At 41.1% G+C, this 27385-nt stretch overlaps 1 protein-coding gene across 1 annotated transcript in view; it reads right to left on the minus strand.

Moving 5' to 3' along the window:
• The window catches only part of adamts6 (ADAM metallopeptidase with thrombospondin type 1 motif, 6), a 73203-nt gene that overhangs the window by 19678 nt on the left and 26140 nt on the right, over nt 1–27385 (minus strand). Inside the window, exons 10-17 of the mRNA XM_069673502.1 lie at nt 24278–24419; nt 19858–19965; nt 15061–15206; nt 11925–11988; nt 8132–8234; nt 5879–6012; nt 1588–1711; nt 828–908 (exon numbers count right to left, since the gene is read on the minus strand). Coding sequence (XP_069529603.1) covers nt 828–908; nt 1588–1711; nt 5879–6012; nt 8132–8234; nt 11925–11988; nt 15061–15206; nt 19858–19965; nt 24278–24419 — 902 coding nt within the window. The remainder of the gene's footprint in view (nt 1–827; nt 909–1587; nt 1712–5878; nt 6013–8131; nt 8235–11924; nt 11989–15060; nt 15207–19857; nt 19966–24277; nt 24420–27385) is intronic.

Genomic DNA, 27385 nt, shown 5'->3' on the forward strand with positions numbered 1-27385 from the left:
GAACATCAATCTTTGTACCAAACATCTTGGCGATCTATCTGGTATTTGTTGAGATATTTATCTTAATACACACATTTCAATCTCATGGTAGTGTTAGAGAAAGAGTCAGGATAAACAAAGTCAGTGGGGTTCATCCTCTGGGTACCATGAATGTATGTACCAATTTTCATGGCAATCCATCTTTTAGTTGTTCAGGTATTTTACTTAAAGTAGAAGTAAAGGTCGAGGGATCATCTCATTCGTTAGGATTAATCCTCTGGGTACCATGAATGTCAAAACCAAATGTCATGTCAATCTCTTTTTGGTTGTTGAAATGTTTCAATAAAAAACAAAACAATCGTGTAAGTGTTGCTGAGGAGAGTCAAAGTCACGAGAGCATATCCTCTAGGGACCTTGAATGTTTGTATCAAATTTCATTGCAATCCAACTTATAATTGTTGAACTATTTCTCTACCAAAAGGTCAACCACATGGAAACCAGAGGAAAGGTCAGACGATCAACAAAATATTATGAATTCATCCTCTTGGAACCATGAATAGTTCGACCAAATTACATGACAATGCATCGTATAGATGTTGAGATATTTCACTGTAAAACAAACCTAAATGTAGAGCTATAGAAAAGCCAGAGGATCACCACATCCATCAGGATTCAACCTCTGGGAACCATGAACGTTTGCACAAAATGTCATAACAATCCATCCCATTGTTTTTTAGCTGTTCAGTCCAGACTGAAGCAGCGGGTAGACCAACATTGTCTTCAACCCACAAGCTTGGATAATAAAACTAAAGTGCACATTACTCGGTCATTATGAGGCCTTCACTTACCAATATAATTCTTCGATATGGCAACTTCTTTGATCTCGATGTGAACTGATCCTTTTGGAATCTGCACCACCTCCATGTAGCCTGCAAGACAAAGAGCAGGGATTGTTAAAGCGGAGTTTCTCCCTCCCCGGATCTCCTTTCTACAAGGCGTTTTTTACAACGACAGAAAGTTACACATCATGTTAGGTAGGAGCACCTATAGAATAAATTCCAAAACACCCAAAAAGGACAAAGCAGGAGGACAAAACAATCCCCTCCTTTTCTTTTTTACAGTCTTACACACACACATGCACACACAGTATTTTTAGATGGTTTACTAGCCATACCATAGAAGGAGAAATATGTTTTCTCTCTCTCCTGCACTCTATAGACGACTTCAGGCTGAAGCCAACACCAAGTCCTGTCTCTGCTCCTGATTTCTTCACTCCATGATGTAATTAATGGAAATGATTATGTTTTGATCTATATTCTGGCTACACGACCAAAAACATAAGCTCTGTCGGCAACAACAGTTATTTCCACGAAAGATTATCTTCCTGTCTTCGGGGATGTGCTGGCTTTTGGACAAATAGACGATGAGGAACTTTGTTTTGTTCACGGTCATTTCCAGTGACTTTTAGTTTTGTTACATGTGGTCATCAAACCAAAACACATTTTTACACTAAGTGAATCAAAAAAACCTCTTTAATATCTCACTGTAGACACAATAGAAACCAGAATATCTAAGTAACAGCGTTGCCTGGAGTCAGATATGTGTTACCTCCTCGGGGCAGAGATTCATTGAAGAGTCCTTCCGTTGCCTCGCAGGTGCTGCCGTCCCCTCCGCACACGCGGCATCGATCTTCTTTCGCGTCAGAGCCCAGGATGTTGTCGCAGCCCACATGCTTAAAGCCAACAAACACAAAAAATCAAAGAATGAGAGGCGGAAAAAATTCAAACAGGATTTAGCACCGTTTTACCATGAAAACAATTCCCTTACAAATCTCCTCAAGCCACATTTCAGAGCACAGGCTTCATGGTCATGACAGGAACAGCTTGAGAAATATGTTAACATGCTTTCCCGCAGAGATTTAGATAAGACGATTGATGCCAATATCATGTGTAGCACAAAAAGCACTAATTGTCAGCTCCTGTTTCCTATTGTTGGTAGCATGTATTAAGCTACAGCTGCCAGTGATCTATTGTCAATACTTCAGGTTTTGCTGCTGGTGCAAAAAAGGCTGTGTTGCTTTGTTATCATTTGGTGTTCCAAAGTAAAAACATGGTTGCAGAAGGGTTTTTAAGGCAGCTTGACTTTCAGATGTTTTCGGTACCTTCGAGCCTTAAAGCCTGCAGTTGGTTAGCTTAGCTTAGCATAAAGAGTCAAAAACAGGGGAACAGCATATATCTTATCATTTAAAACTACTTTGTTTGATTGTTCTCATGTGTGAGCCATTTTACTTTGAGTCAGAGGAAAATCTGTATGAAAGGATCAGTCCGATATAACAATGCCATTGAAAATTCCTCTGTGCCGCTGAGCTCCATTGTTGTCTCACAACGTCTTACAATGAACATGAATACTATAGTCCACATAAAGTGTCCTACATCCCCAGTTCCTGACTTGAGGATTAATCCGCCGCTAAAAATAGTCCCCAGTCAATGCGTCATTTACAACAGTTTTAGCAACGTTCACAAATAACTACAGTGTCCAACTGTTTGGGAAGTATTTTCCTTCTTTTAATTTAACTTTATATTTGTGACTCAGTTATTAATTCAACTTATATATTGGGTAGAACCCAATGGGCTCGCAGCTGAGTGCAGGGTATAAAAGTCATTATAAAGTCACTGTTGAGAGACGAACACATCTTGTTGTTTTTATGGGATCTGAGAAGAAAAATAAAGACTAATGCCAGACTGAGCCTCTAACACAGCAACAATGATATGAGCATTCACAGCCCTAATCACCAGTAACTTGGCAGATATGAATATAATAAAAACCTGATGGACTCTGAGTGTTTAAACCAGCAAATTTAACAGATAAAAATTTGTTGGCTTCAAATAAATTTTAATTTGGAGCCCATTAATTCTGTTATCTGTGCTCATAAAATTAAGAATAAATAACCGATCGAACGAGCTAACTCAATTTAAGGGGATTACCTCATCGTGGCTTGATTGGTAATGCCTTGGAGCGCCAAACTGCCGTATTCAGCAGTTTTTATTATTTAATGACTTTTACTTTTACCCCCAATATATATCGACTGATCAGATACATCTGAAAATAATAATATTCACTTAATAATATATTCAAGAAGCAGAGAACATTAGGAGACATTTTCATATTATATTAAAAACCTTGATGATAAAATAATTGTAAGTTGCAGAAAGACACGATACAGCAGGTAGAGCACCCGCCCCATGTACAGAGGCTACAGTCCTCGACCTCGGCCCTTTGATGCACATTCACCCCACTCTCTTCTCCCCAACTTACAATGTTACAATGTTACAATTTCATTTAGCAGACGCTTTTGTCGAAAGCGACGTACATCTGAGAGTTAATACAACACAAGCAGCGATCAAGACAGGAGGGAACGAGGTCAGTGAGAGCCAACAAACAGCTTCAAGTACGACCGGACACTGGTGCCGACCAAGGTCAATATAGTTCGTCGTCATCATCATCATGAGAATCCTAAACAACATAAACCACATCCTCAATGTCATCATCATCAATAGCTTCAATATCCTTAAGGTCAGAGGTGTTCATAAAGACCTGGGTCTTTAGCTTCTTCTTAAAGGTGAAAGGGAGCTCGTTCCATCGACGCAGGACTACAGAGGAGAAGAGTCTAGCTAGAGACTTAGGGCCCTGTTGTGATGGGAGTACTTCAACCAAGTCCAGCTGCCTTTTGGATTAAGATTAGAATGACCTGGATGCCTGAGAACCTTCACAGACAGGGTCACTTGCCCTGCACTATCAATAAAAGCAAAAACAAATTGATTTGGGACATAACTCTTGTCTCTTAACAGCTTCATCAACTGTGTGTCAATGTTGTGTTTCAGTATAACGTGGAGGATCGCTGTAACACTTCCACTTCTTTCACCTCTCCATCACTACATCTCCTGTCTCTCTCTGTTATTCACGAGCTCTCTCCCTCTCTGCAGCGCCTGCAAACAGCTGAAAAGTTTTGAGTGTTTCTGAAAGCCTTCCAAGCAGACGGTGTTCTCCAGATTTATCACGGCGTGGCAGCGACTCTGAAATAAAACGCTGGATTCAGTCTGGAAATAAAAACCTGCAATGGTAGAAAATATTCCACCTCTTCGGATTCTCTGGCCATTAAAACACACACCGTGTTGTGTTTTTATATTAGAATCAGAGTAATGTTGTTGGCGCAGACGTCGCGCGGTCATGCCAAACAGTACGGTCAGGTGGAAGTCAAAGCAAATACTCGAGTGAGGAACCAAAAGTTATTTCAGCTGCATCTCAGAATATACACCGAAAAAACGTCATCTCACACACACACACACAAGCTGTACAGAAATGATTTATGCTCCCGAAAACAAAGACAGCACCGACTGCCAACTCCTTTTTATTAAATCAAATATATATAAAATCGTTATTCAATCAAAACAATGATTCTTGTGTTTTATTTATCACAAAACAATCCTGGTTTCGGCTGCACGGCGCTGATAAGAGTAAGAGCAAAGCCACTCATTCATTTACAATAACCCACTGAGGGCTTGATTGTTCCTCACTGGAGAATGGAGAAGTCTCGTCGTGTTTATCAGAATCTGCCAAGATAAAAAAAAACCTGCACAGACGCTGCAGAAACTCTCGCTTCTTTACTTCATTCATGCCTCTCTAGTTGTAATGTAGATATTGTAACATTTCAGGGGATAACAATCACAAACGTCGCAAGTATAATGCTTCAGTTTGGTGTGTAATTGTATTTTTTTAGAGCAGAAAATGTACGATTCTTTTCTAACATCCATCCATTATCTATACCGCTTGTCCTGTTCAGGGTCGTGGGGGGGTGGAGCCAGCTGTCAGTGAGAGGCGGGGCTACACCTGGACTGATCACCAGTCAATCACAGGGCTGACACGTAGAGACAGACAACCTTTCACACTGGTGCTGCAGCGGTTAGCGCTTTTGCCTCACGGCTAGAAGGTTCCTGGTTAGTTCCCAGGAATCCCAGTTCTAACATAGGGAGTTTCCCTCCGGCTTCCTCCCACGAGGACCACCAAGACTCTAAATTGCCCGTAGGTGTGACTTTGAGTGTGAAAGGTGATCGGCAGCCCTGCCCAGGCTCTCATCCAATTACAGCTGGGATAGGCTCCAGCCCCACCGCGACCCTGAACAGGAGAAGCGGTATAGATAATGGATGGATGGACTATGTTCTATTTTCAGGGAACTTTTTTAACATCTGGCTGTAGAGGCAACAAATGACAATCAACCCAAAGATTAGCCTGTGTATAAAAAGCTATAAACACAGATTGAAAGTTCTTTACCACTCTTGAACAGCTGAGAAACTGTTTCTTGCAGCCTTCCTCAGCAGGTGTTTGCTCAGTTTGCTCAGTCATGCAACCTGCGTATAGAACTATGATAAAAGGTGCTAACTCCATCTGCAGAGGAAGACTGTGACATACTGTTGAAGGCCCCACAAATAGCCAATAAGTAGACCTTGTGTTGAGACTCTTTTTGTGTCAAATAGAAGTTTTCGTCTTTAATTCAACGCATACTTTATTTAACAAAAGAGCATCACTACATTTTGAGCTTATCCGCCACAACTTGGTTGTATATTTGTAGCTCCAGCCATCGTTTGTATTGCATATTATTATAAAGGAAATCCCCTGATTTGGGAAAGTGTCTATGTGTTAATAATGGGTGCGATGAGGCAGGAAACACCAGCGCAGAGATTGTAAACAAGCTGAGAGTTCAGCCGGATTATTTAAACCACTTTATTTTGATCTTAAACTGAAAATAAGAGCAAAGGAAGTAAATAAAGAGGGATGTTAAAGTTCAACGATTCGTGGTCACACACACTTTAGGCTCAGTTAGCTCACATGATTGCTCCCTTACCTTACACTCTCCATTGATGCAGATGTCCAGAGAGTCAGCCTGACATCGGGTGCCGTCTATGACTGCAGGAGAGCGCTCTGTGTAGAAGTTATAGCCCTCTGCCAGGCAGTTCAGCGCACAGGGCTTAACACCACCTGGTTTACACAGAATACACACAGACAGAGCAAACTGTTATCAGCCTGCACACAGAAAACAGACAACATGACCCGCACGCTTGAAGAACAACTCCGAGATAAACAACAAGTAGAGGTCAGGGAACACTGGTGTTGGCAGCTTTGGGATCTCTTTTCCACTTTGTTGACAATAATAATCATGTGGAGTAAAGTCAGCCATTCTCAGATCTTAAAACCCAGAGCCTGACGTCACTCTGACACCGAAACAGGCTGCCAACAACAATTACACTGACGCAGGTTATCTGCTGTTTTTACACGACGGCTCGCAGCCCGGGGAGCGCTGTAAGTCAGGAGGTGATGGATTTGACAAAACAGACCCCTGAGATAAAAGAGACCTAACTTAAGCTCTTCCATCTCTCAAGGAAAATAAAAGCCGTGTTTACATGCTTCAAACTTTTATCACTTTTCGTAAGTGGATATTTTCCATGATCTGCAGACATCAAGGAGAGAACTTAGGGGGAGAATGACACCAGGCCCGTACTCCCAAACTCCTGCCAATAACTGTGATGCAGTACAATATCACTTCCACTCATTCTGGCTCAGTCTGATAAGAGTTGATCCAGAAGAGAGCAAAAAAACAGCCCTTCTTCTGGGAGATTCTTGTGTCTGGACGTCTGTCTGTAATATAAAATCTCCCAGGTTGGACAAGCAGCAGATCCTGAACACCAGGGAGGGTCTTTGAACACAACACAGTGAACAGGAATTTGAAGAATCCGCCGCCCATCAAAGAGGCCTTCCCTCGGTTGGTGTTAGCTCAGTATATAACACAGGCCGGCCTGCAGACTGTCATTTGTGACGCAGAAAGGACGGCAGGAAGATTTTATAGCTCAGCACCAATATTGTGGAGCTAGTTGCATCTTTAACTTTAGCCTTGTTGTATTTAAATGTTTACTATTTAAGGATTCACACCTCACTAAATTAAATCAAGCTGCACCACACAAACTAGTTCTCACATAGAGGTTAGTTGTTTATAAATATCAACCTCCTGTAAGAGCCGAGCGCAGCTAACTGAGCTAGCCAACGCGACAAACTACAGCTAGCTTGCTAGCATGTTACCTGTTGGGATAAAGTAGAAAACAAAGGCATTATGTAGTTAATCAGACTGTTTGGATATAAAGTTAACCTTTTATCATAAAATCACAAATTAACTTAAAAATCTAATTAGAGAAGGTTATGCTAATAATAGTATAAACGACTAGCTTAACATCAAAACAGCAACTTTAGCATAAGTGCATATTTGACGCCTGTTCCTAGCCGCATTAAAACTACTGTATTTCTTATGTATTAATATTTATGATAAATAACAGTTAGAGAATTAGCAGTCACATTTAATAAGCATATTTTCCCTCCATTTTTGGTAGTTATGCTAACACTATAACTACAGTGACACCCTGTTTACATAGCAGCATAGCTAACTGAGCTAGCTAACTCCAAGAACTAATGTTAGCTTGATTTGAACTGTTTAGATTGAAGATTAAAACAGGAAAACGATTAATCAAACTACTAAAAAAAAAATGTTACCTGGGAAGTTTCACAAAAATCACTCAATGTACCTCAAATTGGGAAAGGTGATTCTGACAAAGTACGACTAAACGACTAGCTAACTGTTAAATGTTAGGCTTAATGTAAACAGCATTTAAACTAAGCCTACTATACATTTTCAAAGAACTAGCGATTGTAATATTTTCCCCCAGTAACCTGTTATTCTTCTTCACAGTTATACTAATGTTTTGGCAACAGGAGAAGCTATTGAGATGTCGTATAAGCTATACTGTGCAAAACCCGATTTGTAAAGCGCTGTGACATGGAACATGTTTTTTTACTTGTCTAAATCTGGTGAAAAAAAATGATGTCATATATCAGAGTTGATCAACATGTAATCAAAATATGATGAGAGTTGTGCAGTTGTTTGTGTTGCCAGATTTCTGTCCCCTAAATCTGGTCACACCACGCCCATGCAGTCTTAAAAAAGGACACTATCAGAGTTTTAAAAACTTTGCTAATTAACAGTGAAGCATGTTTTCAATATACTTTTTAAACAGATTTATAAATAGCTGATGTGACCCAGTCTCTTACTCACCACCAGTGTAAGGCTTCCAGTTGTAGTACTTCCCACGGAAAGGCATGCTGTCAAAGTCTGCACACTGCTTCTCTCGGAAATCACGAGCTCCTGCAGGGCAGGCCTGGAAGAAACCAAATATATTCAATTAGAATTGTTGCTGCTTAAATGACCTGAACAGCATCATCACAGAGATCCAACTTGCCTTTCTATTTCTTTTCTTTTGGTTGCATGCTTTACTAATCATCTTGATAATAAAGACTTGCCGTACATGATGCAAAAAAGTAACTTTCTTGAGTCGTGTTATCTGTCACAGTAAATGTCAACCTGCATTAATGTTGCACAGTGAGGCCAAACAAACTTTTATTATCTATTTGCTTTTAATCTGCATTACTAAGCAATGATTATGTAACATTGAGGAAAGGAAAAAAGCAGACCTGATGTTCACTCTAATGGATTTTACAACTCCTACAGGTCTGCCAATTGATTTTCATGCCATAGGGAAATGAATTGGAAACAAAAGCATGACTAGAACGATAGGAAAGAAACCCTCCATAAATCTGAAAATCTGTGGCATGCATTCACAAAAAGTCACCAAAAAAAGTTGTTCATGATTTGCAGCGAAGGAGCTAAATCTTTCAGGAACACGGGTTATGGTCCTTTAGGATCTTCAGATGCAAGCTAGCATGTCGTTACCATCGGTGACTAATCTGAAACCGCTTCTCTTTATTCTGGGAAGTCCTTATTTTTAAATAAATCATGATTATGAAGAACAGGACGAACCCTGTTTGAGACGTCACATTTCATTTACAGACACTAAAACAGACTCGCTTCTGAGACTCTTTAATTGGGAGCAGTGCGCTCTGCATTCGGAGGGATTGCTTTGTGTTCATGAGTGGAGGTTGCTCCAGTAAGAGGAGGTAAAAAAGTGGAAAGAAACACTTTATTGGTGTGAAAAGGTCCTTAGAAACCCCCAAACACTCTCCCATGGGACAAATAAAAGCTCTTAGGTCAAAGCTGTATTTCTCATGCTGAAAGTGTTCCGCGCTGGAGTGGACCGTTGGGAAGGCTGAGCCACTTTCATTACCACTCAAGTGTTTTGCCAATATGGCAGCTTTAAAGTCGCACATCAAACATGCAGATTGAGTCAGAGGAGACAGAATAATATTATTACAAGTGTGTGTTGAAATGCGACAAAAGGCCCAATGAGATGTACATGTGCCAGCACGTGTTTGAAGGAAGAAAAACTTTAAATGAGTTGGGCTGCATGTACAGATTCTTTTATAATGGATTAACGAGCCAACCGTGTTTTGATTTATCAGTCGTTCACGACGTCTGCAATGGAGGTTATGTTTGCTTTGTCAGCAGGATTACGGGAAAAACTATTTGTCCAATTTTAATGAAAGTTGATGGAAGGGTGAAGCGTCGGCCAAGGAAGAATCCATTAAAGTTTGGACGGGATAAGACTTATGATGAAGCAAAAATACGAGCCAAATTGAACTCTTGTAGTTTTGGTGATATATGCAGACACATGTAGTGCTTAGGCTTGCAGATTTACATATTACAGAAGACTGGAATATTTGCTTTGGCAGACGTCTGCACACTTTGAGTGAACTTCTAGTTTTTTGTTTATAAAATGTCAGAAAGAAAGTAAATAATTTAAAAAAAATCCCCCAAAAGCCCAGGATGACGACTTTCACCCAACCAAACCCCAAAGAAAAAAAGCAGCAAGTCTTCCCGTTGAAGCAACTGAAACAAGTGAACATTGAGTAATGACTTAAATGATTCATGATGATCTGTTTATGGACTTATTAATGAATCCCCTTCGTGTATTTATGTGACAACAATAGCTTGCCGTGGCAGGATAGGCCTCTAGTTAAAGGGGAACTCCACAGATTTTGCACGTCAAATAAACTCAGTCTTAATGCAGAGTATGAGACAACCTCTGCACATAGTCCTACAGTGTCTCCTTGAGAAGCTTCGTCAAGTCTCATGACTTCATTAATCTTGTTTTGGGCTTAGAAAAAAATGATTTGCTGCGTGTCAGCGGAGTAGCTGTAGGTATGTTGGTCAGTCTGTCGCTGTGGTCCAGACTGAAATATCTCAAGAAACATTGGATGCACTGACATGAAATCTGGTGCACACATCCAAGGTGCAGAGAGAACGAATCCAAGTAACTTTGACGACACCCCTAGAAGCGGGGTTACACCCTGGACTGACCGCCAGTCAATCACAGGGCCGACACACAGAGACAGACAACCTTTCACGCTCACATTCACACCGACTGGCAAGTTTAGAGTCACCAATGAACCCAACGAGCATGTCTTTGGACTGTGGGATGAAGCCACCCGGAGGGGACACACGCATGCACAGGGAGAACATGCAAACTCCACACAGAAAGGCCTCCAATGTCCGAACCGGGGTTTGAACCTTCTAGCTGTGAGGCGACAGCGCTAACCACTGCACCACCATGCAGCCATGGATTGCCGTGCAATTTGGCAAAAACATTTACATATCTGAATAATTTTAATGATAACTTTAATGATCCTATTACGGTTATAACAAGGGAAAAATGTCAATCATCCAGTATGGACCAATGATTTGGTTTATGAATAAATGCTTTAAAAAATAACAGCATTCCCATCAGCCTCAGTTGTACTCGGCGTTTAGTGCTATTAAGCTAATGTTAAAATGTTACCAAGCTAAACTAACATGGTCAATATGGTATAAACACGATATATAATAATGTTAGCATTGTCATTGCGGGCATGTTAGCTTTTAACATTCAGTTCTGTTAGTACATGTAGAGCCTCACAGCAGCTGTAGGGTGTACTCTAAGTGTTGTTAATTTGTTTCACAGCTTTTTTAAGTTTGATACCAAATTGCTGAATTGTCAGTTTAATGTCAACCTATATATCTGACTGTATCCACACCAAATGGGCTTTAGCATGAAGCATTATGCTAACAGGAACAGCCTTCTAATATAAAGTAGCTTCCCGCGGGACCGACATAGTAGCAACAGGAAGGAAGGGAGGGCGGCATTAACAAATAATATCCGACCGTTGATCACTGTAAAAATAGCTGCGATATAAACATCAATTTATGCATGTAAGTGTGTGAGTATTTGTCATTGTATCAACATCTGGAGCTCACACACACACACACACACACACACGTTTCCCTGGGTGAGGTGTGGTCAGTGTGATGAAACAGCGGTTAGGGATGTTGTTTGTTTTCCAAAGAAAACACTCGCTGCTCGCTCTCAGCTGTTATTTTTAAGACTTGCGGTTTAAACGTCCACCAGGGCCCTAACTATTTCAATTTTCACCTTATGAAAAAAGCCCACCTAGAAATAGTTGAACAGAGATTCTGGAATTGCAGCCATGTTAAATATTTGTTTAAAGCTTTGCTCCAGACCTTAAAAAAAAAAAAGTCTGTGAATTGCTTTTCATGGATTGAACTCTGAAACTGTCATCATCCTCGACTCACCTGAAATGTCACAAACAATACAGGAACTGTGATGTGACAAAGAGGCGAATAAACCTAAAGTCACCGCGGGGAATATTGAATCGCAGCCTGTTCATTTTTATCATCATCTGTTGTGCGTTCCAGGAAGGAAACATGTCAGAAAGCTTAACGGCGGTGCGATGCTGCTAGCTAACATGCTCCTTATAAAGCCTTTCCTGAGATAGAGAAAGAGGAGGCGCTGTGACAGGCCAAATCCATCCAGTAACTAACAGTCCCTTTACAAAGCAGAGCAGAGCATCCATCAAGAGGAACGCTTAGCATCCAAGTCAAAGAAGATGAAACTTACGTCCGTGTTACAAGATCTGTAGCGCTTCCTCTCCCCGAGACAGTACTTGCCTCCTCCAGACGGGCTGAGAAACAAAGGAGAATCAAATTAGCGAGATCAAATCACATCGCGCAGCATAAATTTACAATCACAAAAAAGTCTTTAAACTTTAGGAAGGGTTTGGTGGAAGCAGGTCAGGAAAAAAAGGCCTAAAAAACCTGCAGACAAAGTTTGTTAGCCAATGATTCATTCATGAAATCCAACTTGCTCTTAAGTGTGACATGACGTTTAGATACTCGCTTGTATTCCTTGCCTTCATCGGCCTCCCTGTCCTCCATTTCTGTTTGCACTTCATTGCAAAAAAAAAAGCTCGTCTGGCTGTGTTTTCCCTGATGCCTGAGCAGCAGCAGCGATCACCTTACACAGGTGTTCCACATTATTTCGGTGCCTTCTCCTCTCCCCCCTCTCCTTCCCCCCTTTTTTTCCTTCCCCCTGGTTCACCCTGGCTCCCTTCTCGTGTCTTCCCATGACGTGTCTGACGTAATATCTAGCTTCCACTGCAGAAGGAATGCAACGCTGGAAGCAGGATAGAGATCCAAAAACGACTACTTGCCAGACAGAGATGCACCAGACAATGATTTGTCTAGTCAGGACGCACGAGAGGCATTAAAAGAAAAACTCCACAGCACTATAATCTACAGTGGAGAGTAAGCGGTGTTTTAACTGACTGCACATGCTCTATCAGAGCATCTAAAACAGCATGTGGACATTCTTATGTGCTTGGTTTTATGAGAGGATAGTGCGGGTCAGAGTATCCTTATAGAACCTTCTTCTGGTGGTTTACAGCCTTATTTAGTTTGGTGTGACTGCCTTAATAAGGCTATGGCTTCTTTGCTAATGCTAATAATGTTACATTACTGAATTTATGACTCCTCTCTAGTTGTGCTCCTTTTACAGTGAGTGTTTGCTTTGAGCAGTGTTCCTTTGTTTGAGAATTCGGGCAGTTTTCAAATAATAGTTTGGGAGGTTTTTAGCCCAGGTTAGCTTAAAGACTGGAGTAGTATCCTATGTTAGCTAATGTTAGCAAACCGTGCAGTGATTACTAATTCACTGAATTTAAGACTTTTCTCCACTTGTTCTAATTGAACAGTTTGTTTGTTTTTTGCATGTAGCAAAAATCTTTATGTGTGGCTATATTCCAGCAAATGTTATGTTGCTAGGAGTTGGAGTCTCAGGATGTGTTTAGCCTAGCTTAGCTTAAAGATAGGAGCAAAGCGGTACCAGCCAACTCAGCATTCTTTCTCTTATAAATTAAATATTACATTTATAAGAAACCAAACAAACCCCTGATCGATTTATTACACTTAGGGGTTTCCCTGATACAGCCTTACTTGGTCTGGTGTGATCCCCGGCTAATGGCGACTAATGTTAGCTAATGTAGCAAGCTTAAGGAAACATTGATGATTGCTTTAATGACTTTTTGAGACTTCGGCACTTGAGCTTCTTCAACAGTGAGGTTTTACATTTAGAGTTCTTCCTGAGTTTACCTTTGTGTTGCTCTTTTACAGCAAAGAAAGGTAGTTTTTACGTAAGTAGCTTAGCTTAAAGACTGGAGTAGCATATGTTAGCTAATGTTAGCAAACCTGCTGATACGCCTCATCGACTTTTATGCTTTTCTCCACTTGTTCTAATTTTACCGTTAGTTTTTTGCATGTTGTTAAAATCTTTATGTTACAGCAAAAGTTATATTGCTAGGAGTAGGAGTGTCAGGGTGTCTTTAGCCTAGCTTAGCTTAAAGATATCAGCCAAGACGTACCAGCTAACCCAGCATTCTTCCTCTTATAAATGAAATATTTAATTTTTTTAAAAACAAACAAACTCCGGCTCAAGTTAGGGGGTTTCCCTGATACAGCCTTACTAACTCTGGTGTGACCAGTTAGCTAATGTAGCGAGCTTCAGATAGCTAAATATTACAAAGACAATAATGAGTAACTTTAATGACTTTTTGAGACTTCTGCACTTGAGCTTCTTTAACAGTGAGTTTTTGCATTTAACATTCTTCCATATTTGACCTGTGTGGCTTTTTTTCATCAAAGACAGGTCGTTTTTAAGTATGTAGGTTTGGGAGTTTTTTAGCCTAGCTTAGCTTAAAGAGTGTAAGCAGGAGGTACAAGCTAAGCTAGCTCTATCCAAAGTAACAAAAACACAAAACAGCTAACAAATTAACACATTTGTTTTACTGTTGTCTGTTTAAGAGTTTTTCATGAGGAAATGCTAAAAAAACAGCACACACTGTGGATGAAAACTGAATGCTTTCTACAGTTTTAATTCCAATTTCCAGTAATTGTTCCTTTAAGGCTCAAAGAAAGTAATGTTTTAGGGTGTGTTTGCCTTTACTAACAGGTGGCATATCTAGTCTGCCATATTGGTCATTAATGCTCGGATCCAACCAGGCTTGATCACAGAATTAGAAGAAAACAGTGCATCTTAAGTTGTGACTTCATGCAGAACAGAAAAGTCCAACTACCTCCTTATCCTCTTTTCTGCTCCAGAGCCCATCGGTTTATGATTGACCAGTTACTGACCCATTAAACCAGGAAATACATCCCCTTTAAACGGTTACAACGCCAGTTGATTGGCTCTTTCATGCTCTGTTTAATAAACTGTGTGTGCTGCCGGTTGCTTGCAGATGACTGCGGATCCAGAAAACATGAAGAATTGTAAAGATAATGTTTTTTAATATAATTTTCGCTCATTACAAACAATAAATGCTGCACTTCCTGTTTGGTTTCACCGTTTCGCTCCACTGTACTCTTCCGAATCAGAATGGTAAAATAATCTGATTGTCATAAGTGAAGTTGTTTAATCCAAAAGATTTAATTGACCAAAAACCAGCAAAAATTTAGCTCAGAAAAAGTCCTCTCGTAGAGCTTTAAAAGACGAGCCATGAAGGCTGGTTTCCCAAGGAAAGGGGGATTTACTCTGGAAATATTTAACAACTTATTTACTTCAGAGAAAATCTAATTAGCTCTACTCCCACTCGGCCATAACAAACATCCACACAGCATACACATGTGCACGCACACACAAACACACACCTGTAGGCAGGACCTGGATGTGTGTGTTCAGCTTGCTGTGGCTTACTTTGCCTACTTACGCTGGGCTGTCACAGTGCCTCATGGAGGAGGATACACCGCCCCCACAGGTCCTGCTGCACTCCCCCCACGAGGACCAGGGCCCCCAGCCTCCGTCCACACTCTGAGGCCAGGTACCGAACGCCACACACTCCCCCTGGTAGCACCACTGAGCGGAGAGGAAGCACAGACAGAGAGAGAGAGAGGGAGAGGAAGAGGGGAGAGGGGGTTTTATTGTGCAGCATTTCTTTACAACACAAACACTGAGACACATTGTTTAAGCGTCTTCATCATAATAACATTCAACTTATTAAAATCAGAATGCCTAAGTGTCACTTTTACAGTTTTAAACCTTTATTAGCCTCCTATAAATCTATGTGCATCTGTTTATAGTGAAACGCAGACTATACAGAACCTGACTGATGAAGTTTTCCTCCAATAACACATTCTCTCTCTCTCTCACTTTAATAAGACACACGCGAGACACACACACACACACACACACACACACACACACACACAGGCTTTACCAAACTTGTGATTACACTATTACTCACCCTATAATTTCATTTACGCATAAGTCCTGTTATTTCACCTCCCTCACCTGCCATTTTACCTTTTGTTATTGCTGTCCTAGTTTCCTTCCTCACTGAGGTCTATTGTTGAATCGTCTGAGTCCGTTTTACATTTAAAGGGATGATCAACATTTCTTTTACGAAAGTGAAATGAGAAGATTGATGTCAAAGAAATTGCTAAATATTGAATTCATAAGGCATTAAACAAACCCTTACTCAATTCAGTGCACTCAGGGGGTGTCCTACAATGGCCTTATATCGTCATTTGTGACCACTGGCTTTTGTTAGCATAGGTTAGCTAACGTTAGCAAGACTTAGAGAGTCACTTTGCTAACTGTATGACTTTGCTCCACTTGTGCTACTTCTATAGTAAGTTTTTGCATTTGGCATTCAACCATATTTGACATTTGTCGCTTTCCTTCTGTAGTATTTTAGACGGAGGGTTGGGATGTGTCCCGCCTAGCTTAGCTTAAAGACAGGAGCCAGGAGGAACCAGCCAACATGGCTATTTTTTTAATGAAATGTTGAATTCTTAAGATATTAAATGCACTCATGCTTAATATAATAAAGGTTTAATTACAGGCTTACTTAGTCTGGTGGGATTACTGGCTCATAGCAGTATAAGTTAGCTAATGTTAGCAAACTTGTGGTGAATACTTACAGACATTACTGAGTCACTTCAGTGACATTGCAACTTTTGTCCACTTTTTCTAATTTTACAGTTTTGTATGAAGCAATAACCTTTATGTGACACTTGTGGCTATTTTCCCGCAAAAGTTAAGTTTTTAGGAGTAGCAGGGTCAGGATGTGTTTAGCCTAGCTTAGCTTAAATATAGCAGCCAAGCGGTACCAGCTAACCCAGCATATTTCCCCTTATAAATGGAATCTTAATAAATTATAAACCAAACGAACCCCGGCTCAATTTAATAAACTTATGGGTCCCTGATACAGCCTTACCACGAGCTAAAGGCGGCTAAAGTTAGCTAATGTAGCATTCATAATTAGACATATGTAGACATAATTGAATAACTTCAAAGACTTTTGTTACTTGTGCTACCTGTACAGTCAGTTTCTGCATTAAACATTCTTCCTTATTTGACCCTTGTGTGGCTCTTTTTCAACAAAGAAAGGTCGTTTTTTTTTAAGTAAGGGGGGAGTACTTAGCCTAGCTTAGCTCATAAAAGACTGGAAGTAAGAGATGCCAGCTGATCTGACGCTGTCCAAAGCTCAAAAACACAAACTTTTTTTGGACTGGAAGCAGTTTCCCAGTTTCACACTGCTTCCAGTCTGTATGCTAAGCTAGGCTAACATTTTCCTCATCCCTTTATGCTACGAGGGGACTTTGCTGTAAAAGGAAACAGGATTGATATTATTGGAGTTTAACATGTTTATATCTCTAAGATGCTTGATTTATATTCATAGATAGTTTACAGACTAAGTCTAACACAATTAATATAAATTATAATGTTAATGGAGGTGTAAGCAGGTAATTATTAGCATCTATGGCTGTTTTATTTCAGGGTTTAGCTGAGGTCTTGGAAATTTCCCCAAAATGTTTAGTTATGCCTCAAATGTATTAGTCTATTAAAATGTGTTCTTTGTAACACATTCTTACCCTAATAAACAGAACAACTTCTTATACTAGTTTAGTATGTTTCTGTAGTTTTGTTTCATGTTTCCAGGTAACTGTCACGTGTTTCCAGGTGAGGGGTGGTGAGGGCAGCCCTGTGCTGCTTTTCAGGAGTGTTTTAATCCTTGGGCTAAGCTGTTCAGAGCGACAGAGAGAAGAGGGGATCAGAGGCGGCTCTTTGTCTCTCCAACTGTGTCAGTAGGCTAAGAACCAAGTGATACCAGGACAGTCAAGGTGAGGTTGGGCCAGTGTCCTCTTTCCCTGACTTACTCATTCTTGTCCTGAGATGCTGTCCAAACAAGATTAGCGGAGGGAGAGAGGCGAGAGGAGCTGGAGAGATGAGGAGGACGGGGGATCAGGAGAACACAGAAGGGAAACTCACTGACACGGAGAGGAGGGGGATTATTTCTGCTTTCCAATACCTCCTTAAAGTACATTTCATTTCAACACAGCAAGAACATCAAAACTCCTTTCTGCTGGTCAGTTTCTGTCTCTCCCTCAGCCCTCTCCCCCAATCTCTCTCCCCTCTCTCCCTGCTCCTGTTGGAAGGGCCTCTCTCCATTACACGCTGGGTGAGAAATGGCTGACATTCATATTCCTTTGAAGCTGTCCCCGGCAGGGCAGACAGAGTATGCCAGTGGCTCTCCTAAAGCTGCTCCGAAAGCTGTTCCAAAGCCCCCCTGGCTCAACCTGGGGCCCCCTGTGTTGTCGAGGACCCTGTCCGTGGGCCCCGGACCTCAAAGGCTCCACTGAGCTAATGGTAATCACGGGTGACAGCTCGTGACACTCTCCTATTCTTCCCTTTTAGACCTCGGACCATCCGGTGACAATGGCTGCCGTAATCCGTGTTAAAACTGTCTCTCCTAACCTGGCTGGCATCAACAGCGGGCCGATGACCTCAAGCCTGGCCTGGTTGCATGTGTGTGTGTCGGAGTTTGAGTATCAAAGCACACATTGCATGAGTGCAAATTCAGGGAATGCTAAAACTTCCCAGAGCTGAAAAAGTTGAGTTATAATTTCTGCACACTAAGAAGCAGGTACTGCACTTCCCCAATGGGAAAACTGTCAGTGGATTTACGGCCTAGTTAATCTGCACAGAGCTTTTCAATAGAGTTCAACTCATAGATTCACAGCGTATACAATTGCAACCGCCTTGACAGGGCTGACCTTTGAGGGTAAGTCTTCTTATGTGCTGTGTCACACCTTAGTGACCGAGTGGCTTGACGGGCTAAGTTATGGCTAACAGATTGCAACAAGGTTGGTTACGTTTCTGGAAAGACACACTGACGTTACATTTTTCTTAAAGACATAGTGAAAATACACAATCATAATCCCTGGACTAATTCTGTAATATCTCTTTTTATATTTCCAAATTATGCAGGAAGAATTCTGCTTAAGGGAAAGTCACCTTATTAGCTGTGTCCCACATTGAAGGCCGAACAGGCCTGCTAGCTTGACCGGCTAAGTTACTGCTAACCAAGCGCTAACAAGTTTGGTTTTGTTTCTTGAAAGATACAGTGAAGTAACATTTGTTAAAGACAATGTGAAATTAAAAACACATAATCCAAAGCCCCGTCCTCCTTTGATAATTGTGTGATAACTCTTTTTATAAACCCAAATTATGGAGGGAAAAAAGTTGGTGAATGTCATTATGTTAAAAGGCCTGCTAGCTTGGCAGGCTATTGTGGCTACACAAGCCACAGTGTTTTGTTAAAAACACTGAATTTAAATTTCACAGTCATTTTCTCCTGTTTTAAATGTTATCTCTTGTTATGAGTCAAGTTTATATCAGGCACAGTTATCAGCTGTGTCACACCTTAGTGGCTTACAGGCCAGCTAGCTTAATTGGCTATTATGGCTAACCAGGCGCTAATTTTGGTTTTGTTTCTGAAAAGTCTGATTGTAACAAACTTTTATTAGGATACATTAGGATAAAAATATAAATTTTATATCTTATAATTTTACTCCTCTGTTAAATGCTATCTCTTGTTATAGGCTAAGTCTTTCTTCCTTTTATGTACATTTTATCTCAAGATTCCGAACTTCATGTAAGAAATATATTTGATGCCTCGTCTTGAATTCAGTACATTTAAAGGAATTTCATACGTGATATTTAGGGCCACCAGTTAACTTCAGCCATCATATAAAAGGGAACTTGTGGGTCATAGTAGCTAACAGAAACAACATTGTTGATGGGGGTGCTGGTTTAGCTCAGTTGGTAGAGCAGACGCTCCATGTACAGAGGCTACAGTCCTCAACGCACTGGTCGCAGGTTCAACTCTCGGTCTGACGATCATTTGGTGCACGTCATCCCCCACTCTCTCCTCCCCACATTTCCTGTCTCTCTTCAGCTATTCTATCTAATAAAGGCAGAAAGCTAAATAAACATTGATGACGGGTTTGCTTTTGAATATCAGTTGGCGGAAACTTGGTTTACATTTTGTAAGAACGTGGTTAAGGGCCCGGATGCGGGAGGTGAGGGTGGAGGCAGAAAACTCAAAGGATACATCTCAAAACCACAGCTATCCCCAGACACCACTTTGAGTAAGTGAGAAAATGTGGTGTTTCTGTGGGGTAATTTATGTAAAAAGTATGAGAAACATTTGATGACTTACCCCTTTCTCAATGCTGCCGGTCTGGCACAGGGTCCCCTCTGCAGCAGGGATACTGTTAGTTACACAGCGGTTGCTTTTGCTAAGGCACCAGAGCTCTCTACACACTTCCTAGGAAAGAAGGCAAAAGCAAGTTGGTCAGAATAAATCATTTTAGCAGACTGGGGGGTGGTTTGTTGATGAATAAGGGTGAAGATGATTTATCGGTAGCCTTTGTGGTTTTCCTTTTTCTTCTGTGAGAGAAAAAAACGAACCCAAACAGCATCATCTATAAATCTACAGATTGCAGATCAGAGGATCAGAGGGGTTGATGAGACAACTCTGAGACCGCTAACTTTAGAGCGCATATGCTTTGGATCATGGTGCATCTTGAGCAATAAGCCAAAGGTCACTTGTTGCTGTTAATGTTCTCTTATGAGAAATGAAGAGTCAGCTGGATCAACACCACCATGACTAACGTTTGCTCACGTTCGCCTCCGGACCACACGGGACCGTGACATCAGTTCAAGAAATCCAATTTCTGCTTCTTAGGGGAAATCAAGTGTGAGCAACAGGCCTCCCAAGTCTTAGATAAAGACGACTTGTAGGTCGAACAAATATCTTTAGTATTACTGAGCGGTCTGAACAAACAGTCCTCAGTCTGGAGCATAAGGAGAATCCATTTAGATCAATGAAGGAAGGGAGTGTGTGTGAGAGAGAGATAGTGAGTAGACAGCTCTAAGTTGCCCCCAAACAAATAAAACCATAAAGTGAACACATGTTACAAGGACAGCTCTGCACAACCTTGCATTAGATTTCCCATTAAAGCAAACTGGGTCGACTTGCCTCTCATCTTCAAAGGCTTTTACAGGACAATTGTGTACGGCAGAAGAGCAGGCCCATGAAAAAGAGTTATGATCCCGCGCAGAGATTCTGACCCCGGAGGTCAGTAAATATGCCACGGCCCCGCAGCTCCCTGAGCCTATCCAGATTAAATAAAGCGGCAAACTGCCACTCTCTGGTTGCAGCGGCTCCCCTCGGCCAGCTGGTTTCAATAAGCCGCCCCGCTGCTCCATTCACTATCTGGGCCCTGCTAAAAGGTCAGCGGCCCGGGCCTTAACGAACGTGGAAGAGGGCCTGATGGATTTACGCTAAAGAGAGAACAAGCCGGCGATAAAAAGGGCAGGGGCACTCAGTAAGGGTCTCGCTAATACAGCCATCAAAGGTTGTTTGCTTTTCATACCTTCAGCTTCCAGTGTCGGTAGCTTTGAGCACAGACTGAAGTAGTCACCGAAACTAAATTATTGCTATAAATTACTCGAACTTCCTCTCTTGACGTCTGTGTTACTTTTCCCACCTCTGACAGTCTCATGCTGGGATTTAACAACGGTGATATCCCCACGGTTCTAAAGGTGTCGTCAGCCAAACCCAGTGAAATACTGCATCAGTGGTTCCCATCTTTGTTTGGTTAATGACCCCTAAATACAAAGCAATTTAGACTTTGGTTTGATTTTTGAGAAGTTTGATTAAAGGATGAGATTGTTGAATTGATCTAATCCAACGGAGCCAGGTATGACTGAAATCAAAGAACCCATTTAGAGGCTCAAACATAACCAGTCTTTATCAAAGTAGCCCAATCCTCTCAAACAAACGTTTTGGATATTAAATGTAAAAAGTTTACACGCATATAAATAGATGTAAGACAAAACTTTTGTAAGGCACACAATCATATGGGTCGGGGAAAATTGTTCAAACAGAGTCAACAGCTATGCTAGCAGCTTTATGATACTGCCTTTAGCCTGCTAACCATGTCAATGTTAAAACATTGATGACTAGAAGTGACAATGTTTACCATGTTTACCATTTTAAATTAGCCTGATAGCATGCTAACAATTACCCCATCCATCCATCCATCAGGCTCACTGAGGCTAAAGTATTGGAGTTGACCTGATTATATTGATGCTAATTGATAACCCTATTGGGACCATGACTGTCTGTAACAAATTTCATGGCAATCCATCTAATAGATCCTCCGGGGATCATGATTGTCTTTACACAATGCTACGCTAATCCACTGATTATCAAAGTCATTGTTCTTTGTATATCATAAACGTACAGAATTTTATGGTGAACCGTTCAATACTTTAATTCCAGTCTGGACGACGCGTCTGAATTGGGTATCCAACTAATTGGATGAGAGTTGATTTAATGCAAACATGGTAGGTGTTGGCTACAACAGCAGGTTGTGACAAATGTTTATGTGTAATGTTTCCTTCTTGGCCTACTGCTTGGCCTAGAAACCTACAGCTATGTTGCATGTTCAATTGCCCTGACTGTTTGTCGCGTCTAGAGACCAAAAATCAATCAAATTTAGAGCTTCAGGAGCTTTAGAGCTTCCTTTTTTCTAATATCTCACCCAGTAATCAAACAGCAACCCCTGCAAAGATGGGAACTGCTGGTCTTCTCTGCTGTTTAAGCCAGTTTAAGAGGACACAACGGGTCATGTGTGGTCCCAAAGATGAGCGAATATGGCGACGATTTATTGCCAGAATTTAAGAGTTTCCTGTGGTTACATACATCATAAATCATTTTGTCTTCTTACAGTCTGAGCCAAACATGTTTAACCAGTGAAATATTAAAACCCACATAATGATTGTGCAGAGATTATTTATTGTTATGTTAGCGATAAACTTTGATACGCTCTGGCTAGACTTCCTTTAGTTTCCCATCACTGTTCTTCTATAAGTTATGGCTTCAGAAACCAGACTCTTCCATTCATTAGGCCTTTTATCCATTTCTGCGGTCACGGCTGTCCTGTAAGAAGTTGCAAAGGGCATCTCTTTCACAGATGGCTTCATGAAATAGATCAGATGAAAAACTCTAATTTAGCTTTGTTGGAGCCCAGTCTGCTCGTAAATGTTCTTCTTTCATGCTGATCTGAAACCACAATTATGAGCTTAGGAACCAAAATAACAGGGCTTGATTTGGGGCCTGTTATAATCTGCTGTCAGATATTTCTTTCAATGAAATGAAATAACTCTATGATCTCAGCTAATCTCGGTCTTTTTTCCATCGTTTGATCAAATATTTACGTGACGTAAAACAATATCATGTTTTTGTTCCTTAAACCTTTGTGGATTCTTTCGACCGCTCATTTTACCGTGTGTTTTTTTGTTGTCTTTCACTGCCTGTGTTGGGAATGAATCATTATCAGTACAGATGAGGGGAGTGTTGATGGCGATCCTTCATCTCTTTATCTGTTAATTTTAGGTGAATAAGACATTGTGTGGAAAGACACCCAGCTATATTTGCCAGACAATTATTAAACAGTCTTCCTTGCATGTTTATCTTCCTTTAATCTCAGCTAGGGAATATAAACTGTGATTATCCCAGTGAGGACTTACTGTACCTGTACATCAACACAGTTTAACGTGTGAAAAATATAACCTTAACAGGATTGTAAATGGCGCTTGTTTTCTGGTTGCTTTGCATTCATAATGCAATTTTACACTTGTACGGACTTGGATCCGTGAACGGCATCATTCACTTAGATGGATAAACAAAAAACTATATGAATGAGAATGGGAGCGAAGCAAGAGGACAGTGACCTTTACCGTTGACCTCTGAACACCAAAATCCTATAATTTAATCTATGAGTCCAAGTGGATGTTTGTGCCAAAGTTGAGGGGATTATTTCGAGGCGTTACTGAGATTTTGTGTTCACATGAAAGAAATATTGGTACAACAGTGTTTTTCCAGGATGTTATGATGCCACTGTGAAATTGACCTTTGACCTATTGGTTAACAAATGTTACCGCTTCATCATTTTATGCCCATATATAGCCATTTGTCTGAAACGTGTCATAATTAAAGGATTAATTCTTGAGTTATGGCCCTAAAAGATTCACAAGGTCGCAGTGGCCTTGACCTTTGACCTGTAACCACCAAATTGGAAACAGTTTATACTTAAGTTCAAATGGACGTTTTCGCCAAATTTAAAATTTATCCCTCCAGGTGATTCTGGATCCCATTTGTGCGAAATTGTGTCACAACTAGCCAAAGAATTCTTGAGTTATGGCCAAAAAAAAAAGTTGTTTTGAGAGGTCACAGTAGCCTTGAACTTTGACCTTTGACTACCAAATTGGGCACAATTCATCCGCAAGTTTAAATGGACGTTTGTGCCAAATTTGACAATATTTACTCCTGGTGTCCCTCAGATATCAAGAATGGGACAGACGAACAGACAATCAAAAATCAAAATAGTTGAACATTTTTTGTCATTGAAAAGATCCTTTAAGTTCTAATGATTCCTTAACAGATTTATGGAGGTTTATCTCTATGGCCATATGAACAGATCCTGAGCCTAATGCAAAGAGACAGGTATTTCAAGGAGCCTAGGGTCAGTGAGAAGAAGACATGTGAGAAGAAGATGCTGGTTTCTTACCCCATACTTGCACTGGCGCGAGGAGGCTCCGTACTGGAAGCGACACTGCTCGTCTGCATCGTACACCTGCCCCGGGGCCACTGTTGGGTACAGGAAGTCTCGTTTCAGAGGTTCATTGTCCAGACACGTCCCCCGACCTGAGCTGTCAAAAAGACAAACCTACAATAGGATTGTTTCTTACACAAAGAAACCTTTCTACACTTGGCTGATGACAGAGGTAGAAATGCAGAAGATTGGATGATTAAATTCAACCCCTCTTCTTTTTTAAAGGGGAATTCTGGTATTTTTAAACCTGGGCCCCATTTTTACATATCTTAAGGTCTAAATGACAAATAGATTAAAAAAAGTTTTGGAATAGCTGAAGTAGATTACTTTAGATGGCAGTTGTGAATCAAGCTGTAATGGCTGCAACGTGATCCTTGGGGAAAATGCGCACAATCAAAGTATTTATTTTTGCCACTGACTGACTGTTATTAAAACTGTCTGACAACATTACAGAAAGGATCCCTACAGATATAGAATATATACATAAGAGCAAGATGCTTTTTTTTTTTTTTTACCAAAAAACAGCTTTTATTCTGCTGACTCTAAAGCCACCAGACTCCATTTAAAAAACTGTAAGTTTACCTCACCAAAAACTGGAGTTGCTAGTCTTCTGCTGCCTCAATTAGTTAGTTAGTTTGTATTATTTTGTGACTTTTTAGTTTAAAAGGCTAATTATGGAGCCATTGCAACACAATTACACAAACAAACTGACCAGTTTAGGCTGCGCTAGACCTGCAACACCTGCAACGTAAAATAACTGTTTTTGTCAATGGAGTCTGGTGGCTTTGGAAAGAGCGATTTCACAGGTGTTTTTATAGTTGGATTAAAGCATCTTACCTCAACAAAAAATGGCTATTTTTTCCAAAAAGTTGTTCCAGCTAAAAAGGCACTTTAAACAAACATACTTTGATAGGGTGCATTTGCCCCAAAGGGATACCATGCAGCCATTTTACTGGTTTCATGGCTGCGGTCTGAATCAATCTTCAAGAGCAATTCTAAAACTTTTTGTACCTATTCGTCATTTAGACCCCAAAATATGTAAAAACAGGGCCCAGGTTTTAAAAATACTGGAATTCCCCTTTAACACCTTGGCTTGATTTATTTTTAGCACCAAACCACCCCTGTAGGAAGCTTGTCAAGGGTCTCAAATGACATGTAGTTAATGTTGATATCACACATCAACACCCCCTCATCAAAGGGAGCGTTGGAGCACGAGCAGAGACGTTTCACCAGGGGCGATCTGCCTTTAAAGACCGGCCCTCTCTGATTATATGGCTCCGTGCTCCGCTATCATGTATGTCACTGCTTATAGTGATTCTACAGAAGAGCATATGAAGTAACAGAGCAGGGAAGGAAGAGGGTTATATTTCCAGGCCTTGGATTGTGTTGAGTCTGTTTTGTCAGACAGAATAAAGTGCACTCACACAGATGACAGTTTGTTTTCTAGTAGGTGAAAAATAGCCTGGTTGGTGTCGCTGTTTATCCATGGTTGTGAGGGCATCTCCTCGAGCTGACGCTTGGCTAACAGGAGCAAATTTAATATTATTCTTTTGACCTTTTGCGAACGAGTAAGACACTGAAATCACCCCAAAGTGCCAATAAACAACCACAGATGTGTTTCATTTTGATCCCGACCTCCCCTGCTTCGCTTCTGAGTCAGAGGCTGCTCTCAAGGCAAAATATCACCACGGCTATTTACTATAACACTGTGTTCTTTCCAGCTGTGGCAGCTGCAGCATGCCGGGGAATGCTTCCAGTCCCTCGAAAGGAAAAGTTGGCCCGGTGACAACAATAATGCAGACTGCAACGTGGGCCCAGAATACTTTGGGAGTTGAATAGTTTTGACACATTTGTCTGCCTGCATCTTAATACAATGAAGACGAATAGAAGTTTTCCTATGACTTGGACTCTAGGGGGTACTTCTGCAGAAAGATGTGGGCTTGTTCAACTGCTTAGAGAAAATAGAAACAGTCTAAAGTCTAGGGAACAAACCTGTTGATAATGTGTCTTATTATTCGCAGTAAAAGGGACTCTGTTCCTTTTGTTTCTAACATATTTTTTCCATCGCTGTGAGGCACCACAATCTGACTTTAAATCACCTTCATCTGGACTGAAGAACACTGAAATTTCAGAGGTTAAATTAAACCAATCTGGATTCAGCACTGAAGCTAAATGAGGCTGAACAGGCCCTTTAATCTCATTTCAGGGAAATATCAGGAGGACCAATGTCCACCTCTCATGCAAGTAAGAGCGAGCTGCAAATAAGCAGTTTGCTGAATCAGGCTGCACGATTAAAGGAAAGTGTTTTTGAAAATATGCCGATTCGTTGTCTTGCAAACAGCCAGTTTGCTTAGTTTAGCTTAGCTTAGCTTAGCATTCAGCCATCATCTATATCCCCTATGTATTCAGGGTTGCAGGGGACTCAATCACAGGACACATAAACCTCTTTTCCACCTAAATTTGACGTGTTGACGCAGGTTTTTCAGACCTGGGAAGACCCGCTTATAGATGCTGATTGTCTCTTTTCCCATTGCCAGTGAAGTATACTCCTGTCAGCTTCTTTCTGCTGCGTCACCGTCTGACATCACAAACGTGCGGGAGACAGGGTTAGTAAACAGTGAAGATGTTACTGTGTGTCAAACTCTGCGCCGACAAATTTGGAACGATGTTCGAGCGCTGCTCGGACGGAGACGGGCAGAATTTGTAGCTGAGATGACGAGGAGTGGCAGAAGTTACCGACAGAGCATAGCATCCGTAAAGGGGGCGGAGATTAACGTGTCGACACGGGTTTTGCAGTTTTTTTTACCAGTGGGAAACGGGTATAGAGACAGACAACCTTTCACGCTCACATTCACACCTACGGGCAATTAAGAGAACCTAAAGCGCATGTCTTTGGACTGTGGGAGGAGGCCAGAGTACCCGGAGGGAATGCAAGCATGCATGGAGAGAACATGTTCCACACAGAAAGCCTCTCTACATCCGAACCGGGATTCGAACCCGGAACCTTCTAGCTGTGCGGCAACATCACAAACCACTGCAACGCCGTGCAGCTCAGGTCAGATA

The sequence above is a fragment of the Semicossyphus pulcher genome, unplaced genomic scaffold (genome assembly GCF_022749685.1).
Source record: "Semicossyphus pulcher isolate SPU_LCO1_2020_fin unplaced genomic scaffold, fSemPul1.0.p SCAF_22, whole genome shotgun sequence".
Taxonomy (NCBI): Eukaryota; Metazoa; Chordata; class Actinopteri; order Labriformes; family Labridae; genus Semicossyphus; species Semicossyphus pulcher.